The 22274-nt window shown below is 50.1% G+C and overlaps 1 protein-coding gene across 1 annotated transcript; it reads left to right on the plus strand.

Moving 5' to 3' along the window:
• Positions 1-1152: 1152 nt before the first annotated feature.
• Positions 1153-20967, plus strand: EMILIN3 (elastin microfibril interfacer 3). Its single transcript, XM_038369045.2, has 4 exons — positions 1153-1658; positions 6361-6483; positions 13600-13847; positions 16020-20967. The coding sequence occupies exons 1-4, from the start codon at positions 1450-1452 to the stop codon at positions 17912-17914; spliced, it is 2475 nt and encodes an 824-aa protein (XP_038224973.1). The 5' UTR covers positions 1153-1449; the 3' UTR covers positions 17915-20967.
• Positions 20968-22274: the final 1307 nt, after the last annotated feature.

Genomic DNA, 22274 nt, shown 5'->3' on the forward strand with positions numbered 1-22274 from the left:
CACACTTGGTTACCATGCATTTGGAGTGTCATCTCCCACCCTCAGCCCTGTGGTCGATGGCAACAGGAATCTGCCAACTTAGCATGAAAATCAGGGGCAACATAGAAACACCATAAACTATCCAGGTTTCAGAGTAGCAGCCGTGTTAGTCTGTATTCGCAAAAAGAAAAGGAGTACTTGTGGCACCTTAGAGACTAACAAATTTATTAGAGCATAAGCTTTCGTGAGCTACAGCGCATCCGATGAAGTGAGCTGTAGCTCACGAAAGCTTATGCTCTAATAAATTTGTTAGTCTCTAAGGTGCCACAAGTACTCCTTTTCTTTTTTCATAAACTATCCAGGCACCACCAGAGATGTGGAGATGCACCTGCCACATTGGTATATATATATATATATATATGGGGGTGGGAGGCGTGAAGGGGATTTGGAAAAAGCAATGGGTCAGCTTTGGGACTGAAACTGAAGTCAGTTGAACTGTTTCTCTTTTCTTCCCCCAGCCACGGGTGATTGCTTTTTTCTAAATGATTATTGCTGATGAAAAACTGACATGATTTGCCATTGGAGGCCACGATGGGAACTTAGCTCATTGCTGGCATTGCTCAGATGGTTCCTCACCTCGCCAGGAGTGAAGAGCTGAGACCCCATAAAGGGCCTTTCATTTTGGCCAATGGCTCCCCCCCCCATCCATCCATCCCCTTCTTTTTCTTCAGGTGACTCTCCAGGAGGGATGGGTCCCTGAGAGAACCATGGGCAGCTGGGATTTCCAGCTCCTGAAGGACCTGCTCCAAAAAGGATTTGAGCTGGAGAGTGAAACTGACACTTCTAGAACGCCCTCATCCCCTAAACTTCCTCCCCATCCCCCCGACTCCCATCCCTGCTTTTGTCTCCTTCTCTCCTGTCCCTCCTTCTCTGCCCACCTACTGCATCTTTCTCTCCCCTCCCTGCTTCGCTCCCCTTTTTTTTTAACCTCTGGTGTGATGCTGCCCGGAGGGGGGGCTCGTTCCCTCTCTGGCGGGGGGGGGGGGAGCTTCCAAGGGCCTGGAGGAGGGGATGGGTGGACTATTATGCTAATCCAGGGAGATGGACCCGCCTTTCCCGCTGCCCTCGTGGAGCTGGGGCTGGTGAGGAGACAGCAGCAGGGGAACGGCAAGTAGGGTACAAAAGAGCCAGGGAGAGGTGGAGCGGACAGCAGCGGCAGCCTCTGCCTCTCCAGCGGGCAGAGGGACAGGGGCGCTCTCCTGCACCGTTGCTGCCCTCACCCTGTCTGATTACTGATAGGATTTCCTACTCCCCCACCCCACTGGAGAGAAACCCGTCCTTGCGGCTTCCCCCTGCGCTGCCGGATCCCCCAAGCCAAGCAGCAGAGCCTCGCATCGGGCTCCTCAGTGACAAGAAGGAGAAAAGGTTACAGAGCTAGCTGCCGAGCTCCCCCGCTCTCTCTCTCCTTGGATGGGCAGAAAGAACATGAGCAGGACAAGTGGAAACTCTCTCTCCTGGGTTTTCTCCTACCTCTGCCTGGGGACGTTGGTTTCTCTGACGGATGCCAAAGGGACCTATTACCACCACCCCGCCCCTGTCTCTTACAGTAACCGATACAATCTTTACACCTCCGGATCGAGCCCGCAGCTCAGCCCCGGGAAGCCCATGGGGAAGCACAAGTAAGTGTGGCTCCTCTTTCTTTTCAGCTCTGTCTCTCTCCCCGTTGAATAGAGTAGGGAACGCAGGCTGCTCGATTGCACTGCTGATCGGCTTCATGGGGACGGGACAGCGTGGAAGCGAAGGCAATCGAAAGGAAATCGAAGCTAGATTCAGTACATTGGCTCGAAGGTTTCTGATCTGGGTACCGAACCGGAGCGGCGGGTGGGAAGTGCATGTATTTCTGTATTGAATCTGCAATGCTCAGGCAGAAAGGCGGGGCGGGGTGGGGAAGAGGGGAACGGGATTAAAAATGTAACTCCCCTCCTCCCCTCTCCTTCATTTGCTCCAGAGGAGCTTGTTTGGCCGGAGCTCTCTCTCCCCGTGAAAAAAGGACCGATGTGGGCTTAGGGCAGAACTCGGACGAATAAAGAAATTATTGGAAAGGAGCGATCGATGGTGGCAGTGCCAGGCAGAGGTTCCCAAAACTCCGGTAACTTTTCCCAGCTGCCGCTGTTAAAAGCTCAGGCTGAAGCTCTAACGCTGCTAGCCACAGGTGGCTACCAGGGATAGAGCCAGCATAGTCCTCACCTTGTACCGCGCTAGCTACTGGCCAGTAATTTGTACCATCGGTGGCTGCATGCCTTGGCTCCTAGCGGCAGTGAGGCGGGATTTGCCGCGCACTTCTGGGGCTGAGGGGTAGAAAGGGCGGTCAGTCAGTCGGTCTCCCCAGCTGCCTCTCCTAGGACACCCGCATCCTGCGAGAGCCTGAACTGGAGGCGAGTGAGGGGCTCTTTGGGAGACTTGCATGCCTTAGCTGTCATCCCCAGAGCGTCTCTTGCACTTGCAGCACTTCATGGAGTCTTTGGCTTGCCATGTCCCCCCAGTGCTGCTCTCTCTCTCTGTCCCCCAGTCCCTCCTATTTATAATACCCTCTGTCCCATTAGCTGCTGCAGCGCATTGGCATCCACTGGTGGGAAATGTCTCCAGCCCCAAGCCAGAATGGGACAGTGTTGTGCGCTAACCCAGTGCCATCCCTCCCTGGCACCCCACCCTGCACCCAGTGCCTTGTCCTTCCAGAGGGGGCCATACAGAGGAGGAGGATGCTTTGCTTCTGCTACTCAGGCACTGTATAGTGGGGCTACTCGGCAGCTGAGCTGGGGAGCCAATATCAACTTCTCCCTAGACACATGCTCAGCCCCCCTCCCCATCTTTTCCCTCTTCCCGCACCAGCCTGCCCACCTATTGAGTCCTGGGAAGGGTTGAATTGCAGAGAAGGATAATTCTCTGCGGGAGTTCTCTGGCCTGCGCTATGCAGGAGGTCAGCCTAGCTGGTCACAATGGTCCCTCTGGCTTGAGAATCCATGAAAACTCAGCCTTGATCCATTCAATGGGAGAGCTGGATTGTCTCTTCCCTTCATTTTCTAGGGAGCTCAGAGCATGGCCTGTGCTGGACAGAATCCAAATCCCTAATCTCTTTACTTTGGCGTGAGTTTCATGCTCATAAAAACAAGGCACTGATAATACTAGCTGTAGCCCAGCACAGTGCAAACAGGGCTGGGGAAGCTACACACCCCTCTCTAACCAATGCACCAGTCCTGACTGGCTTCCCCCTGTTATTCCAGACTTGGGCTCCTCCACTCCAGGCGGACAGCCCCTGCTGCATTAGCCCTTCTCCTCTCCTAAGCAGACCCTGCCACCGCTGCCTGAATAATGTGATGTTCTGGGATGTGTCTAGAAGGGTGCCTTAAGATTGAGGCTGAGACTCTCAAACTCATTGCACATGTGACTGAAAGGTGAAGGTCTCTTAGGTCCAAGGCAGCAGCTCCTTGGGTCCACTGCTGTCTTTGGTCAGGGTGCAGGTGGAGGCTGGAGAATTGTAGCCATTTCCTCCCTTGGGGCTGAGCAGCCAAACAACAAAACCATTTCACATTTGAAGAGCTGTCTTCCCCGGGCTCTAGACAATGTGTCTCAAGCCCCATGAGCTCACTCATCCCCATCTGCTTTATCCCATGGACCCACTGTATGCATCTCAGTGTTTGGCTTTGTCCTTGCACCCTCATCTTCTCCCGCCGTGCCATCTGCTGTGGCCCTGTGCCCTTAATCCTTCTCCTCTCTACGCTTCTCTGCTATCTCTGCCCCGCATTCTGAACTTCTCAGCACATCCCCATCTGCTTCTCCCCACCACCCAGTGGTTTGCTGGAATTACCTCAGCGTCCCTCTGTTCTAGCACTACCCCTGTACTCTTCCCACTGGGCCTGCCTCTGCTGCCCTCAATCCCTCTCTCCAGCACCCAGTTGGATTGTGTTGTTCTTGCTGCCCCACTGTGGCTGGCTTGCCTCTCGTATCATCTACACTTGGTTACAGTCTGCACATTAATTGAAACAGCTCCGTTACTTGGCAGCACGTTCCCACCGTGAGAAAAAGAACGTGTCAAAGCAGACTTGCCCAACTGGATATCCAAGGCAGAAGCAACCTGGGTACTGTTTGATTCACCCAGTGGCTTGCTCAGTGCAGGCATTGTGCCTACAGGTGGAGGCCTGGGGATCCTACCTTTTTGCAGTCACCAGCCATTCCAACTCCCATTTGTGAGAACTCCTAGCACGAGCTATCCAGAAAGCTCCCTCTTTTTCCTACTGTCAACAGCCATGCTGCACTTCACTGGAGCAAGCTGCCCAGTAAGGATTCCCATCACTAACTTGCGTGTAAGGCAGATAGTAGGTCCCCCCGCCCACAAGCCTGTGATCCTGTATTCACTGGACATGGAACCAAGTGTAACCCACGTTAGATGTTACTAAGACCCTATCTCCACCATAGGAACGACCATGGTGAAGGACGTGGTTGCAATACAATTGCTCCCCACCAAAGCTAAAGAGGAGAGTCAGCCTGGCAATGTAGGTGGGATGAACTATGGTTGAATCCTGTTCTCAAGCCATGCTAAAGCTTTGGACATTGGCAGAGCTGTGGGGAACATGGTTCAGTCCTGCCTACACCTCCAGGCAAGGTTTCAGAGCACTGCTGGAACTAGTAGTAGGGGAACCTGAGCTCTGTGCTTATTGTGGCAAATGGCAGATGCTGGCAAAAATCTGAAGCAACCACCCGAGGACCTGTGGGACTCACCTCCAAACACTGTGAGAGTGGTTTAGCAGACAGAAGGAGCCCTTGCTTCAGGAGCCTAGCCATTAAGTGCACAGTGAAGCCAGCAGCCAGGAAGAGTCCAGTGCTCTGGGAGCCTCTCCTGAGAGCTTGGGGAGAAGGAAAGTGCCAGGTGCATGGAGAAGCAGACAGCCCAGATCTATCTTGCAGCCCAGGGCTCCAACCCTAGAGTGTAAACATACAAAAGAGGCAGAACTGAGCTTCTGCAAGGTTGCTGAGCTCTAAGCCAAAGAGCTGAACCCAGACTTCTGAAGCTTTGCTGGAGAAGTGCAGCTATTTAGCTGCATCCCATTGATCCTGGCAAGAGATATTTGGATGCATTCATGCCCATCTTGTGGGAAATGCTGGTACTGAGATCTCAGACCCTGTCCCAATGCAAATACATAAGCTGTTGTACTTCCTTATGTTTGCCTGGGACAGCGCTCATGTCACAGACAGCAGCATGTGGGTAAAGAGCTAGGAGCAATTTACTCCTTTTCTTGGTTGTTGTTCTGGGGGTTGTTATTTCAAGTGAAGGGTGAGGAAAGCCCTTGGCGTAGGGGTCCCACATGAGAAGGGTACATGTACAGTGTATCAGGGATAGGAGAACCAGCGCAGATTTAATCAGAACCCACCTAACCCTGAGGCTTCTCGCACATTCGAAAGTGTTTGACTGACTTGCTTTGCCTGTTCTCACTGCCAAGTCACAGCCAGGAAGGGAAGCAGCAGCACCAGAATATAGGGGGAGCAACTAGCCTTGTGGTCTTGCTGACCCAGCCAACTAGAAAGCCCTGGAGATCTTGCGAGCTGATCTCCTGAGAAAGCTGAGCAAAGACATTCAAGCACAGTGAAATGAGCATCCATGGCCCAATCCTGCCAGCCCTGGGCAGATGGAGTCCCGCAAGCTCAGGTAGAGATCTGCACAGATAGCTCCCAACCATACATCTGAACCCCTCCCAGGAGGGGAACAGTGTAGGCATGATCAAGAAAGCTCAAAGTTATGTACCTTGCTGTCAAGACTCAGGGCTTGCGCTGAAGGAGCTCCCCATGGCCTGGGACCCAACATGTCCATCACTACTATATGGTACAGCTCCTCATTGAAGCCCCAGTGGTTTACATGTGGCCTAGTGCACCATGAGGCAGGCCCTCTGTCACCATGCTTGCATGGCATGATATAAACGTGAGTGGTCACAAGGGTGCTTCAGGTTAACAAATGCAGAGGCCAAGCACAACACACAATCCAGGCTGGGGTATCCAGGTGACATTCGTTTATCCCTGTTCCTTCCCAGGAGACCCCCTCCACTCTGAGCTCTCTTGCTGTGACTTTTCCAGGTCAGTGGTGTTAGCTAATTCATTATTTCAAGTGAACGAACAGGTGGAGGGAGCCCCCTAGCAGCCTAACCCTAGTGGAGTCGTTAGTTGCAAATGCTAGCCAGGTGCAGGTAAACTCTGGACTGGAGGGTTTTTTTGAGTCCCTCCCTTGGAAATAGACTGTGGTAGTAATGCCCCCTTCTCCTTCCCTTTTTGGGGATTCCTGGCTGCTGTTTCTGGGCAGTGGCTTGACTGCGTTCTGCTTTGTTTCCACTTCAGGAGCTACTGTGCGTATGTGGTGCAGAGAAATGTGACATGCACCCTGCAGGATGGGGTGGAGAGCTACGTGAAGGCAGAGTATCACAAGTGCAGCTGGGGGCCCAAGTGCCCTGGGAAAGTCCTGTGAGTACATGTTGGACATAGCCATGGGAGTGGCATGGTGGGATCCCATGGTCATTTAGACTGAACACTAGCCCCAGTGTAACACATATGCAATACAAGTGTGCTGCTTTCATGCCACTGTTCCAGGGCTGGGTCACATGCATGGATGAAGCTTATCTGGCTTTCTACATATACTAATGATAGGGAGGCAGTGGGTTTGTGGGCGTAGTGGAAATTGCATCAGAAAAAGAGGTTCAGTGGATGGGGTACAAGCTGGGAATGCTTGTCCTCAGGAGCTCAAAGCATTGACCTTTCAGTTTGAGTATTAATACCCTCATTTGACAGATGGGAAACTATAGTATAGGGAGGCGAAGCAACATGCCCAGAATCACACAGTCAATCAGAGGTGAAATCATTTACAGAACCCTGTATACAGTGTTCATTTCTGGCCAGCCTTTCTCAAAATATACAGCAGCAACAGAAGGCAGTTCAGAGACAGGCAGACAGAACCAATAGACTTCTGAATGAGGAGAGATTGGAAGGATGGGGATGGTTTAGTTTAGAGAGATAACTGAGTGGACATGTTAGAAGTACACAAAATATAGTATGATACAGAAATGATAATAAATCATAATAATACCCAGCTCGTATACAGCACTTTTCATCCACAGATCTCAAAACACTATACAGAGTAGATTGGTTCATTTTACAAATGGGAAAACTGAGGTACAGAGAGGAGACATGCCTTGGCTAAGGACAGCAACCAAGTCAGGAACAGAACCCAAGTCTTCTGAGTCCTAGGCCAGCATGCCAACCACCTTTTCACCTAGTCCATCCCACCTTTTCCTAGGAGCATCCTATTTACTATCTCACAGCACAGAGAACAGCTAGCAGAACAGAAAAGCAAGACATTCAAAACCAGTCAAAGGATATACTTTTCTTTGCAATGCATTACAAATCTGTGGCACTCATTGCCACAAGGCAACACTAAAGTCAGGAAACTAGCAAGACTCAGAAAAGGATTAGACATCTTTATGGATAGTAAAATTAATCATAGTTGCGTTAGGTAAGGTAAAAACATAAGGGATACTGCCCTTCATGCTTCAGGGCATAAGCCAACCACTATCTGCCTGGGGTAGGAAGAAATCTCCCCTTGGGGGAGGACATGCCATAACTCTCCACTGCAAGGTCTGGGGGCGGGGAGGTTCCACCTACCTCTGAGGCAGTTGCTGTTGGTCACTGGAGGAGACAGGATACTGGACTGCTACTAGGTGGATCCACTGGGCTGACCTGGTTTGGCAGTTAGTGTGCTCCTCTGTCTCCAAAGCCCCTGAGGTAACCACTGGACAAGAGGCTCTCTGGTCTCATTTCCTAGAGCTGTCTCTGAGTGACTTAAGGAAGGGGGGGCAGCACAGACCCCATCCTTTTGACCCAGGAGCACTAGCCAGGACTCCCTCTGGAGCCCATTACTTCTGCCCCTTAAGCAGCCTGAGGGAAAGCAACCAGAGGAGCTCACTGCACTATAACCTGGAAGTGAACCTGTGTCTCCTTGGCGACAGCACCCATCCTAGTGCACTAACCACTAGGTCCCTGGGCCATCTAGACTCATGGGGCAAGAGAAACATGCCCAGTGGGTTTTCCCTTTCCTTCCCCCATGGTGCTGCTCCCATGGAGGGAGCTGGTCCCTGGCCCAGGCATTAGACTGCTTTGAAGAGCAAATAGACTATTCTGAAAGCAGACACCCTTAGTTTTTTTTATTTCCTTTTTATTTTTGGGGGGGAGGGGTACCATTTAAACCCAAATGCACTGCTCCCCCAGAGAGAGAAAGGACAGGGGCCCTGATGCCCCAGACCTACCAGCACACTGCTCCCACTGCAGAGATAAGGGGCAGGAGGGATCCCATGGGGGAGGGATCACTCAAGACCTCTGTCCCAGTTAGGGAGTGGAAGGGCAGCCTCTGGTCCTGCCCAGCCCCAGCAGTTTGGAGAAAACCTGTAGTGGGTTTGCAGTTTGGAGACACCCACCCACCCCAGCACATCTCCCACCATTCTTTCTGACCAAACCTGCTCTCTCTTCCCATCTCCCACCAAAAGGATGAATGGATGAGGCCCACTGTGGTGTGATGGTCTCCAGTGAGTCATGCACTATTGCTACCCACAGGCCCTCATCCAATTGCCCCATCCCACCAAACTGCAGCAGGAATTAAATCAAGTTGCTGTCCCATTCATGGAGCAAGGCAGCCCAATGCCGCTGTATCCACAGTATCAAGATTGGATGAACTCGCATGCTTTATGGAGGTGACCTAATAGATTCCCCCTCCATGAGCACCTGCCTCAATTCAACTGGCAAGGATTGTAAACAACCTCACTGTAATGGCTGGGGGGAGGGGGGGGTCAGCAGAAAACTTCCAATAAAAATTAAATTAAAGTAATGTTGGTTTTGCCAACATTTATGAAAATTTACAGAAACATTTCAATGTGGGACGTCTGCCAGAGTACCTCCTGCTTCCATTCTCTTCTAGGAGGTGGCTCTCGCATCGGCCTACATCTCCCATGATACAGAGGAGGTGGAGCATCATGGGACTCCCTGGTCATAGTGCATCCTGGGAGTTGTAGTCTGGGAGGGGAACTTCCTAGAGAAGAATGGGCAACTGAACTACAACTCCCCTGAGGTACTGGAGCAGCATATTTTGGTTGTTAGGAGTTAGTTGTTGGCTTTTTATTTGGTTTTTGTTTTTTTGAGGATAAGTCCAATATTTCTGTGGAAAAGAGACAATTTTGGGGAACATTTTCATTTTGTCAATAATCCAGTTTGATTGAAAAAATTTGATCAGCCCAAAGTCCAGGGTTCAAATGCAGTCAAATGTGGGGGGGAGGGAGGAGGTGTAGACCATAGAAAGGGAGCCTGCTGGTTTCCTGTACCAGGAAAAGGATTTTTAAACTCCCTGCCATCTAGTAGTGGTCCAAGGGAAAACCCCCCCTGTTCAGCAAACCTAGGGCTGGAATAAGACGATTTCCTTTCTGCTTCTCTAGTATCTGCATTCAAGAAGCTAAGGACTTGTATGGACATTAATTTGGCCTCTCACTGCCTGATACCTAAGCAGGATTGTGATCCCATCCCTGTCTCACTGATGGGCAATCTACCCCAGAGAGGTTAAGGATCTGATTATCAGAGCCCCCACACCTCACACTGAAGCCCGGGGAAGCTGTTATTGCTCAGCAGCAATGCAAATTAAGCCTGAAAAAGTCTTTCACTGAGCTCAGGGCATCAGGTGCATGCTGGGTGCCAAGTTCTCTCGGAAACCTGATTGGCAGCTCAGCAGCAGGGCTAAAGCAAAACCCAGGAGCCATGACTCTCAGCCTTTGCTATGCTCACTGGCAGAGAGATTTTGGTAGTGTCACTTAAGTAGGAGGAGAATGAATGAACTCCAGCAAAGGCAGGGAAATCCCCACATTTCCCCCCTCCCTCCCAAATATCATAACCACTAGGAACCTCACAGTTGTCACTATGCTGCATTCGGTAGCTTGCATGGGACTTCTGTGAGATTGAGGTTTTCCTCCTCCCAGACTGTCCTGCTTCCAAAAGGCCCATACTTACCACTTGAGCGAAAGGAGAATCTCCACTAGCTGATAGTAGTACAAGGCCTATGAAACACCATTTTGAGTCCGTTCAGTGGAAAGCAGTAGTACACATATGAAAGCCTGTTCTTTATATGCATCCATAGTTATTCAAACTCACTCTCAAGCATCTGGGGTTGGCAGGAGTTCATCCAGGGGTGCTGGAAAAAATGTTTATAGTGAGAGTGCTGAGACTCATTGACCCAAACTGTAAACCCTGTATTTAATGGAAACCACTTCAAGTCAGGGGTTGCTGCAGCAACCTCTGCACCCTTAGTTTCAGCACCCATGAGTTCACCTCACTTGGACATGGGTGTAAAAGCTCCTCCTAGCTGACACTGTGCTGCACAATGACACTCACAGCACCACTGCAGCAGTGGGGCTAGAACCTAGCTTTAAAAGCTCAGCCCAGCCTCTGCCACTTGAGCTAAGGAGGGTCTCGCTTGTCCCAGCGCAGGATCTATGACAAAGTTGCACTGCTGGAATGCTCCCCACTAGAGGGCAGCAGTGCACAAACTGTATCTGCTAGCTAGCCAGTTGGCAACCAGCCCCACTGAACATTGCCCTGCTCCTGCTTCCTGACCCATTGCATCCCTTCAGACACACACACAGTGAACCCATAGCATTCGCTGAAAGAGGCCGCATTGGCCAGCTGCACTTTTTACACCGCTTGGAATGCTGCACACAAGAGAGAGGCAGTTTTTCCAGGCCCTGTTGATCCAGCTGCAATAAATACTTCCTGTTGCTGGCATTCAGGGAGTTGGGGGTTCTTAATTGCAGAAGGGTTGTGTGTTCCTCAGCGTGAGTGGTGCCAGAGGGCAGTGCGGCAAGGCTGGGAGCACTTTGTGCGCCAGATGCCTTGCTCGCCCCACCCCGAGTTCCACTTACAACCCCCCCGCCTCTGCCAAGAGCGACAGGCTGCAGCCCAAACGTCTGCACAGAGCCAAGGCGATGGCTTGTGCCAATGTTGTTATTGACAGTGGCTGAGCTCGACGGCTTTTACTGCGCACCACGATATTTCCGGGCAGGTTTAAACACTCTATAAAAAAATACCATAGGAACCTGGAGGCTTCTGGACAGAGGAACAATAAAAAGCGAGCTGGTTTTTCCAGCCCCGGTCCCCCTTTCTGACCCTCACTTGTGTTGCCAATTGAACAAACAGCAGCTCACAGCAGGTTCCTGCGCAGCGTGGCGTTCCGTGCAGGCTGGCCAAAAAGAAGCTGGAGGAACCGGCCGCTCAGCAAAACCCTTCCCAGTGGCCAGGGACTCACTGGAAAAAATCCACCAACCAGAACAAGCCCTCCTTTCCCAAGCACATTGAGAGCAGCTGAGCTAGAGCAGCTCTGTGACCATAGCCCTATGATGCTCTTCCTTTGGAGAAGGTGCAGGGTTCTGAGTGTGTACTTGGCCATGTACATATAAATCAGTGCCACTATACATCCACCTGTGTACATACTAGGGCATGTATGCAGCTTATACACCCACATCCAAGTGAATACAGCAGAGGTACTGGAGACGTGCACATGCATCCAAGGCTGTGCATGTCAGTTCATGCCTTGCACCTCACTTAGCCATGCATGTCAGCATCCCTTGTATCAGTGCATGTCTGCATTTGTTTGCATTAGAACAACATAAGGTGCTCCCCAATGGGCGAAAAATCTCCCTTTGTGCTTGACATCTGGGTAGCCTATTTCCCCTACCATGCAGTAACGCACATGCAGAGTTCTTGCAAAGTTGAGTTGAAAGCTGAGGGGCCCAGCTCAATAAATGTTTGAGAGAGTTGAACATTTTCAGTGTCGCAGTTTTCCACTTGAAAATGCTGTCTGCAAAATCAAAATGGTTCATAGGAATGTTGATTTCAACTAAGCTTAACTATTTCAGTCAAAATGGAGTATTTTGTTTCATCTTGCTCAGTTTTTCTTGTTTTGACTTAATTTTGTTGACATTTATATTAATATGATGATAAAGCTACATATAATATAAATATATTATGTTTAAAGGATGTTAAAATGTTTTGTTAAGGTGATTGCAATGTTTTCAAAGTGCAATATATCAGAATTTCCATTCCATGGTAAATTTCAACTTTTTGAGTTCAACTTGGACCAAAAGGAATTTCAAAATATTAGAATTTCCTGCAGAACAGCAATTACATTTTCAGAGCAGCTCGAACAGTGGTTCAGCTCACTTTAGGAACAAAGATTCGAGTCTGTTTTCATTTTGTCCCAATTGGTTCCCACACACTCAGTTCATACAAGGTCACTGGAACTCTGGCAGGGATGAGGCCTAGAGAGAAATGGGGAGTGAGGGGGGCGGTGGCAGCAGTGGTAGTTTACTCCTGTCCTCATGATAGTTGAATTCCCATTAGCGACACCCCTGATGAGCTAGAGTGAGGGGAAGATGGGTGGGATTAAGGTAGAGGGTGTGCTGTTTGAAACAGGCAGAGGAAGGATTGTTAAATCCCAGCTCTGCGTTCTAGGGTCAGCTCTCTGCCCCATTATTAAGGGACCCAAGGATGTGTCTCTTAAGCCTCTCTCCCACTTTCCCCTTCTGTAAAATGTGGGCAGTAAAATCTGCCATGCAGGGATGTTGTAAAGCTCACTCCATCATTCACTGTTAGTGAAGGACTTCGAGAGTCTTGGGTGGCAGGCGGTGAGTGAGGTGCAGAGAGAGAGTTATAACAACATCCACCCAACCCACAATGCTTCCCACAAGGGAAAAATACAGATATTGGGCATTGATGTCCCCTACTGCTTAAAAACAAATCAGTAATTTTAGAGCAAATATGGCAAGGGGTGGTTTATTGTAACGATGTTCCATTCTAGAAATGTTCTCCAAAATACAGCACTATTTCTAAAGATATTTGACCACTCCTGTAACAGTCCACAGGAGAGATCTCCCTCCCCCATGCAATTCTATGGAGTTATTAACAAACAAATGCTGGAAAAGATTTCTCTTTTAAATTCTGTAACATGCGAGTCATTTCCACCAATGCCTCCGAGATTTGTCTCTCTCACAGGGAGAATCATTTACTGTGTATTTGTGCAAGCTTTAGCAAAATGAGGCCTATTGTAGTTGCCCTCCAGATGCTACTGCAATACCTAGGTTTAATAATACAAAATTATATTGCTAGTGGTTGTTGATTTTCAAAAGTGAGAGTCACAGCAAAGAAAAGAAAGGTGCATAAGCAATCCTTTACATGTTCTCCCCCTTCCATCCATAGATGTCTTATCGATCTGATTTTAAGCTCATGGGGGGCGGGGAGCTGTCTCTTGCTCTGTTTGCACAGTGCATGGTGCAAGCTCGGTTGAGGCCTGTAGGCAGTTACAGTTAGACCTAGATCCACACACAGGACAGGGTGTGGGCTGGGAAGAGAAATGCCAATAACGGTTACTATTGATCATCTCCAGCATGCCAAGACGAGTGGCTGATTCAGGCCCCCCCTTCTGTTATAAAGTGCTAGAGATCTAGATTTCAGCTCATAACACTGCTCTCCCTTCCTTCCTCCCCCATCTCCAAAAAGGTACCGCACCTTCTACAGACCCAAGTACAAGATTGGCTACAAGACAGTGACTGAGCTGGCATGGAGGTGCTGCCCAGGACTCATGGGAGAAGGGTGTCATGACAGCCCTACCGATCAACCAGGCCTGCTGCCCCAGCGCCCCAGCCCTAAGATTCCTCCTGGTCATAAGATGTTTCCAGGTCCTAGAGTTCCTCCCCATCCCCAAATCCACCCTGAGCCATTTCCAGGTCCAAAGAAGAACCACTATGGTGAGTGATGGAGCCCTCCCCGGAGAGCTGCATTGCCTTTGATTTCACACCCACAAGTTATGGTTTCACAGAACCTAATGACACAGTCAACCCTGTTGTTCGCACTCTCAGCAGAGACAGCCAGGGCAGAGGCCTGCTTACGCATGAGTCAATTACTGCAGTGGTTATACGTCGCCATAACTCAGAGCGACTTAAATTTTGTAGCGTAGACCCATAAGGAAGATTTTCTCCGGCTCAGGCTTGAGCCGCAACAACAGGGCAACATTGAGGAAACTTACATTACTGCAGTTGCCAGAGCCGTACTGGTCCTTAGGTCAGAGAACTTCCCTCACCCAGGCTGCTAAAGCACCTTTCACCAGCACCTGTGCACAATGTTGGTTGTAGCTGGATTCCTGCAGAATTTCATGGGGCTAGGTTTCCCACTCTCACTGAAATATGGATCATTTGGAGACAAAGTCAGAGAATTGTAGGATCCATAGATGTTTATAAGGCAAGTTGGGTTTTAGGGCCAAAATTGATGGAAGGTATTTCAACAGGTTCCAGCAGCCCATTCCAGCCGAGCTAACTTCTGCAGCAGAGTGGCTACAAGGTGCCCACATAAAAGGGGCAGCAGGAACTAATGGAGGGTGTTTTGAAATATACACTACAATCCCAGCCCTTTAAAAAAATTCCTCCCATGTCACAAAAATGGAGCATCTTTGTTATACCTGGGCTCAGCAGAAATCACTCTCCAGGCAGGAAATTCCTTGCAGGGCAGGTAGGCCTCCAAAGAGTTCAGTCCCAGCCCTTTAGGCTGCAGAGAGGTACGTCTTACCTTTCAGAGTGCTGGGCCTGAACAGATGCTCCCCTACTTTCTTTGACACAGCCCTGCTTTTCCAAGGCTGCTCCCACCTGCAATGCTAAAAATCAGGAGATTTCCCCCAGTGCTGGGGGCTTGTTTGTGTTCTAAACATGTGCTCAGGGGAGGTCATCACTGACCAAGTTGCACAGCTAAGCAAGCATGGAGCAATGTGCCTCCAATTCTCTGGGGACGGGGGGGGGGGGGGGGGGGACGAAAAACCCAAGAGATGGGGCAGGGATTTGGGGTTTGAGTAGCCAGGCTTGCTCGCACTTTAACTTTGTAGGGAACACAAGGAGAGCTGGTAAATTAGGGCCTGAATCAAAGCCCACTGAAATTAATGGGCAATGACAGTAAACTTTGCATTAGGCTGCTGCAGAACACACCTAGCTGGAGCATCTGTACGTACAGACATCCTGTAGAGGCTGGGGGCCCCACTAGAGTGGGTAGCACTGAAAAGGCTCCCGGTACCTCGAGTAGCTTAGGACAGCAGGAGGCCCATGGAGTGGCAGATACAGAATTTTTACAGACATTGCTCCGCAGGATGAACTGGCTGTACAAGAGGGTGCAGAAGGAGGCAGTTCTCTAGAGCTACTGGAGGCAAGTGGGATGGGACAGGACCACTGGGCTTTGCAGCCTCATCAGACTGCTCAAGCCACAGTAGCCCTTTCCAACTACCCACAGCCCAACCCATGGCCAAACGCATAAAGACACTACTTCTAATGGGGACTGAACCCATCATCCCCCAAAATACAGGCCTCTACCCTGTTCACTATCAGAAAAGAGCAGGGATTACACTTGCTGGATCCAGGTATTAGAGGGAGACATGAAATCAGGCCCAGAGAGCCACAGTCATTAATACAACAAAGGGAGCAGAAGAATAGAGACTCTCAGCTATTCACCACCCATCCCCTTGCAGTTATGGCCTGCAGCTGTATAGGCATAACACCACAGGGGGTCTACACTGCAATTAAAAACCCATGGCTTTCCCATGCCAGTTGACTCAGGCTCATGAGGCTCAGGCTAAGGGGCTGCTTAATTGCAGTGTAGATGTCCCAGAGCCAATCTGCAACCATGTGAAGTGAGCTGCAGCCCAAGCCAGAACATCTACACTGCAATTAAGTAGTCCCTTAGCCTAAGCCAGGTGGCTCAGGCTAGCCACAGGTTTTTAATTGCAGCGTAGACATACCCAGTAAGGCCATGTGGACTGCTTGCCATACTAACCATCTGAATACCAGAAGGCTGAATGCAAGCAACATGACAGGTGGAAGTCAGAATTAAGGCAGAGAAAGCTGTAGTAGTCGTCATCTTCCTCTGTTTCTTCTCTGATGTAGGCAGGAAGATACCTGGTATCTTTGGGGACAGGCTGGATCGGCTGGAAGAGGAGGTAAGGCGCCTCTCGCAGTCCTACGACAGCCTGCACAATGTGGTGAGCGGGCTGGGTGACCACCTGCGTCTGGCCATCCAAGAGGACACCAACAAGATGATCGGGTCCCTAATGAACAGCCCAAGTGTGCCTGACTCAACGGTGGGCTTTGGGGTCATTCCTGACGGGATTGTGGATGTGGCTGACAAAGCAGACATCGCCACCTATCCACCTGTGGGTGAGATCCTGGCCAAGGTGAGTGAGGTGAGTGATGTGCTGAAGACCAGGACAGATTTGCTCAATGAGGTGCATGGCCTGGTCCTGGACCATGATGGGCAGATCAAACACCTGCTGGAGTCAGCTAGGCCATCACCCCTCACCTCCATCGACATGTTGGAGGAGTACATGGACACCCGGCTGAGCCACCTGCGAGCAGAGCTGCTGGATGGCTTTGAGAAGAAGCTGGTGAAAATCCAGAGCACATGTGACTTCAGGATCAAGGAGGTGCAACAGCAGTGTGAGGAGGAGAAAGCTGCCAACTTGCGGCTACAGCAGACCCTGGACGGCAAGGAACTGGAAATCAAGAAGGAGATCTCCCAGCTGGAGACCCAGATCCAAGGGTTGACTGTGGTGGAGAGCTGCTGCGGCAACCTGAACTACCTCACCGAGCGCATGGACATCCTGGAGAAGGGCCTACACAGCATCTCCGAGTCCCAGAAGAACCTGCACTCGCAGCTCAATGGTGAGCTCTCCACTGTCACCCTGGGGAGCCTTGTTGAAGGGCGCTTCGAGGACCTGGAGGCGAGGCTCAATGCTACAGAGAGAGAGACTGGCAGCTGCTGCTCCAGCTTGGAGGACAGCATGATGGGCCTGGTGGGGTCAGAGTTGGATGGTGTGAGGACCTTGTTTGAGGACAAAATGAGGACCTTGGAGGACAGGTTCGTGAGCATTGTGGGGGAGCTGAGCAATGTCAGCACCCCAGCAGGCCTGGATGGAGCCATGATGCCCTTGCTGGAGGGAGAGCTTGCCAACATGAGGAAGCAGACAGATGAGAGACTGGAGGTGCTGCAGAGCCAGCTCACCACCCTGGAGAGCACCTGCTTACTGGGCTGTGCCTCTACTTCCAAAGATGTGGAGACCTTCCAGACAGAAATTGAGGACTGCCAGAGCAAGAACCAGGATCTGCTGCTCAGAATGGACAGTAACAATGACTTCCTGCGCAAGCTGAACGCCACCATCCTGGAGATCCAGAGGCGGATTGAGGAGGAGGCAGCCGGCTCCCTGCAAGGTGAGATCACCCTGCTTAAGATCAACCTGAATACTGTGAGCAAGTCACTGACAGGGCTCAAGGACTCCGTCTCCCAGTACTCCAACACCGTGATGCACGTCAACTCTTCACTGGACGAACACGAGCGCAAGGTAGAGGACGAGGTGCACTCCATTCAGGAGAAGGTCAGCGACCAAGGCTCGCAGCTCATCTTCAGCAACAAGCGTGTCCTTAACCTGAAAGGCGACCTGGAGAGACTCAAAGCCAGGATCGTGAATGACCTAAGCAACTGCAAGAACGCCGCACACGACCTGCAGAAGGAGGTGGCCCAGTTCGACAGCCGTGTAGCTCATGTGGAAAACATGTGCGGCGGGGTTGGTGCCATGACGGGGAGCCTGGACATCATCCGCGATGAGCTGGAGAAGCACACAGGCAGTCTATGGGGATACATGGACCATATGAACGGGACATTGGCCATCCACTCTCAGGAAATAACTGTACTGAAGGACAACTTGCTGGATTGCCAGGCCAAAGTGACAGAGCTGGCTGAACAGGTCACCCGCTTGGAAGGCACTTCAGAGGGGAAGCAGCATTAGCTAACTGAAACCCACCTCTCTTTATCCTTGAAGAACAGAACTAACTTATATCACACAGACTCTACTGTGACAATGGGTTTTTTTTTTAAATATAAATGGAAAGCTGCTATAATTCCTTCTCCCATTTCTTTAATTTTTTTTTCCTTGCCTGAGAAAAGTGAAATCCTACAGCCCAAGTCAACCCTTTGCCAATACTGAACTGGACTGGACTTGACTTCCTTCTGGTCACTTAGCAGCTGTCTTAACAATGTAGCGAGATGCCTGGTCATAGCTGGATGGTTGTTATCTAGCTATGATCCAGGAATGACAATTCAGAACCAAGCTCAAGGCAGAATCATTTTGGAGGATTGATTGCTTCTGAAAGATTAAAACTCTGTATTTGTGAGGCAGGATGGACAAATTCTGTTCCTAAAGGATCACATGCATCTTACCCACTGGGGCAAAGAGATGGTCAGGGATCTGCCTTTGCAACACCCACAGGGAACATTTGGATTTTAACAGGGAAAGCCTTCTGTACCTTGGGGAATTTTATTCCCCTTTTTGATACAATGGCTTCCATTCTATTCAGCTGAACCCAGGTTTTTGTCTCTCAACTAACGCCCAAGCCAATTTAAAATTAAATGCATTCCCCACCCACCCATTTTGACAAGTATCATAGGGGGATATGCATTAAGACAACATACATCTATACACAAGCATCTTCCTCCCTCCCCCCCACTCCTGAGTGCAATGCCTTCGTTCAGCTTCCTCCATCTTACCAGTTGTGCTATGGAGCACACAGTGTGCCCTGTTAGAGATTCAACTATTTTAAGCGTGGCATTTTGTGGGAGAGCATTTTAGGACTGTATTGGGCCTGAATTTAACAACAACGGGTGCTGGGGGTCCTGTGTGTTTGCAGACCAAGGACTGCAAATTGGATGCAACCCTTTGCTTGTTGCCTCAGTCACATTGGAACCTAGGTTTCTAAAGATGAAAAGCCAGGGTACTAAGCCATGATATGTGCAGGTGCTCTTGGGCAGTAAAGCCATTTATGGGACAAGATGCTCCAGGTGTAGATTTGGAGAAATAGGATGTGTGTGTTCCCAGGCTGCACAGGGCAATGTGTGTTCATGTTCACTATCCCATCGTCACGCAGACAGGAATGGGCAACTGGAATCACATCCACTTCACATACCACACAGGGCCCCTGAAAGCCTTCTCGTCTATGTGACTTCCCTAGGGAGGGATGTCCTTTATCAAGAGCAGGCAGAAAGTGAGGTAAGAGGATGTCGCTCACAGTGCCTTTGAAAGCAGAACCCTTCTCGGGGATAGGTGTGTGTGAGGAGGGGGAGCGGGGGGGGGGTGTTAATCAAGGGAAGCTCAACTCAGCAGTATCATTTGGGCAATTTCCACATTTCATCCAGTTTTCCATCTGGGCTGGATGAGGCACAAAAGAGCCCAGTGAAGTGTCAGATCCTTGAGTGGTTCTGGTGAGCTAGGAATGGGGATTCACCTCACAGTGGAACCAGAAGGTGACGGGGCCTCTGCTCCCACGTCTGGGCCATTTCACATTAGTACTGTGGCACGTTTGTGACATCCAAGGACTTTATTCTGGTACTAAGACTGGCAGGAAAGTTCCTCTGCTACAAGCTATAGCCCAAGAAACAAGGGAAAGGTTAAACTCCGGTTTCACCTAGAGCACATGGACTGGCTGGAACTAGCAGCAACCCCCTCTGCACAGACTACAGTGATGGAGGTCAAAACCCAGCTCCCCCTTCGGAGTTCACATAGAAACAGCCAGGGTTGCTTGGCTAAGTTGGATTTAGTCACCATGAAAAGACAGTGGAGTCTAGTTCAGCTACACTGGCATTTTAGCCCGGGGGGGGGGGGGGTTAAGCACATGGTAGCAGCTTACCACATAGAACAGCTGGAAACATCCTTTCCCATGTGATACAGCTTTAATGCTATCCCCGGCCTGGGAGGGAAGAGCATTTCCCCTTTAGCTGTCTCAACCCGGACAAGTAACTTACACATTGGAAGCATGGAGCAGCACAGATAGCCCTCCACAGCAGTGGTTCTCAACAAGGGATCTGAGGCCCCCTGGGGGGGACCACAAGCAGGATTCAGAGGGTCTACTTAGCAGACCCAGCATTCGACTTGCTGGAGCCCCAGTCAGAAAGCCAGAGGCCCACCATGAGGCTGAACCCTCCACCTGCAGCTGAAGCCAAAGCCTGAGCACCTTAGCTTCGTGGGAGACCCTGTGGTATGGGGGCCCCCCATAACCAATTAAGAAGATAAAACAAATCTCCTACTATCAAGCTTATCTATAGCCAGCGTGATAGTCTGCATTTTCAAATAGCAAGTGGCTGAGGGGAGCAGCTCCCTGGAGGTCAGAAGGAAAGTAGGATGTTAAAGCTAACACAACTGGGGAGGGGAAATAGCTTCAGATGGGGCAGGGGGAGAAGTGGTGGGGAGGCACATTGCTCTCTCGGAAATGGTGCTATATTTGAACTCCTTTCCGGCCAATCACTTGGAGATCTATGCTTGGACTCAAGTTTAAAACTAAGTAACATGGTGTTTAAATGGGCATTTGTTGCTTTTGCAGGAGGAATCTGATTGTATCTGCATCTTTGCTCCCTGTTGGAGGCATGGGGATTCTGGAGCAGTTGTGAGATCCTATTAAAGTCCATTCTGAATTGTTTTTTTAAAAACTTTGTACATTTGTTCAGATGTTAAAGCTGAAAGAGTTTGTACTAAGAACAGAAAATAAAACTTCTTGCTGAGGTTTCTGGTATCAAACGACTCCCTTAGAATTAACAGAGAGGTGCAAGCACAGGGCTTAGCTTACCGAGTGAGGCAGCCAGGATTGAGACATGAGTTATTTTCCAGAACAAGTTGTTTGAGGGGTGGAAGCTGTGTGGAGGGAGGATTTGCAGCCTTGTTCAGTCCATGCTAGTAGAATTGCTGTAGCAATCGTTACATGCAGAATGCGCTTTAGAAAGCGGTTTTTGCTCACAGGAGCCTGCAGTATTTGGCACTCTCCTGTTTCTATTTATTTCATAATTAGGTGTATGCAAGAGCAGCTTTCAGCTTGGAAGTGGGGGTGGCGAGAGGGAAACTCATAAAGGACTGATTTTTAAAAGTAACTTCAGCCAGGTCTCCCTTGTGACACTAAATTATGAATATTTTGCAGAGTGCTGAGAGTCTGGGCCTGAGCTTTCTGGAAAGTCTGGATGCAAGGGTGGGCACTGAGCCCTGTGAAAATTCTGGCTTTAAGACCCGAGTTCTGATGCTGTGACTGCTCTCTAGGGACCACAAGGCTCACAAGAGCCTGGCTTGCTTGTTTTTTAAATAAGCTTTGCCTGCAGTAAGAGCTAAACAGACAAGGGCACCCACTTTGTGCCCAACTGCTAGCTGTGCTAGGATCGAGTTCTGCAGTGGGGCAAAGGCAGGGCATTAAATACATGGTCTCACCTAGCACCTACCGTGGAAAGCTGCAAACAGCATAAGCTTCCTGCCCCAGAGTTATAGGGATAAGAGCCAATGGGGGATTTGAAACCCATTTTGAGTTCAAGCTCCTTCCATGTGGACTAGACAAGGGCACCTAGAACAAGCCACTCTTGCTCTACGCCAGTGAGACAGGAGGCTCCCTTTGAAGAGAGCCATCCCGCAGGTGAGCCACAGTTGGAAAGAGGGTGAAGAAAGCCTGACAGTGCCCAATGCACCTTTTTGGCTGAGGTTAGAGAGCTTCCATCTTCCCACAACCTACATGTCAGGTCAGAACATTTCTGAAGTAGGCTGCAGTATGGCCACAGGTCAGAACTCCTGGGTTCTACTCTTCCCTCCGCCAACAACTCATGAGCTGGCCTTAAGCAAGTCACATCTTCTGCCTCAACTTCCCTCTCAATTAAATAGGAGTCATCCTGGGAAGGCTTCATTGTGAAAAGCACTTTGAGATCCTCCCACAGACGCACAAGCTTATAGTGGAGGAGTGGGAGCACCAGTAAGTGGCCTCATCAAATCCAGCAGGCTGTGGATGCAAATCCCCAAAGACCCTTTCTCCTATTACTGACATCGCAAGGGCCAAGAACAACATACCTGTTGAACGAGCCCATAACTCGTTTCATTGAATAAAATCAGCAGCACTTTAAATGGAACCTCAACCCCTCTGGGAGGGATGGCCAGCATCATTCCACAGCTGTACATTAAGGACAAACTGCCACAGAGACCAAGGGCCAGGTTTTCAAGAGACACTGAAGCACCTAAAGATGTTGATGGGGGATTTTCGAAGGTCTTACAAAGGCGACGTAGCTGGGCCCTGTCACAGAACCAGGAAGATACCTCTGTACCAGTTTTCAGCTTCCTGGCTGAAGCCCTAGGT

Source organism: Dermochelys coriacea, chromosome 13, assembly GCF_009764565.3.
Source record: "Dermochelys coriacea isolate rDerCor1 chromosome 13, rDerCor1.pri.v4, whole genome shotgun sequence".
NCBI lineage: Eukaryota > Metazoa > Chordata > Testudines > Dermochelyidae > Dermochelys > Dermochelys coriacea.

Excerpts from the sequence above, each read along its gene's own strand:
- EMILIN3 (XM_038369045.2), top strand. The coding sequence starts at position 1,450 with ATGGGCAGAAAGAACATGAGCAGGACAAGTGGAAACTCTCTCTCCTGG. Across the intron at positions 6,484-13,599 it reads AAGTGCCCTGGGAAAGTCCT|GTACCGCACCTTCTACAGAC; the intron begins GTGAGTACATGT and ends ATCTCCAAAAAG. Across the intron at positions 13,848-16,019 it reads TCCAAAGAAGAACCACTATG|GCAGGAAGATACCTGGTATC; the intron begins GTGAGTGATGGA and ends TCTCTGATGTAG.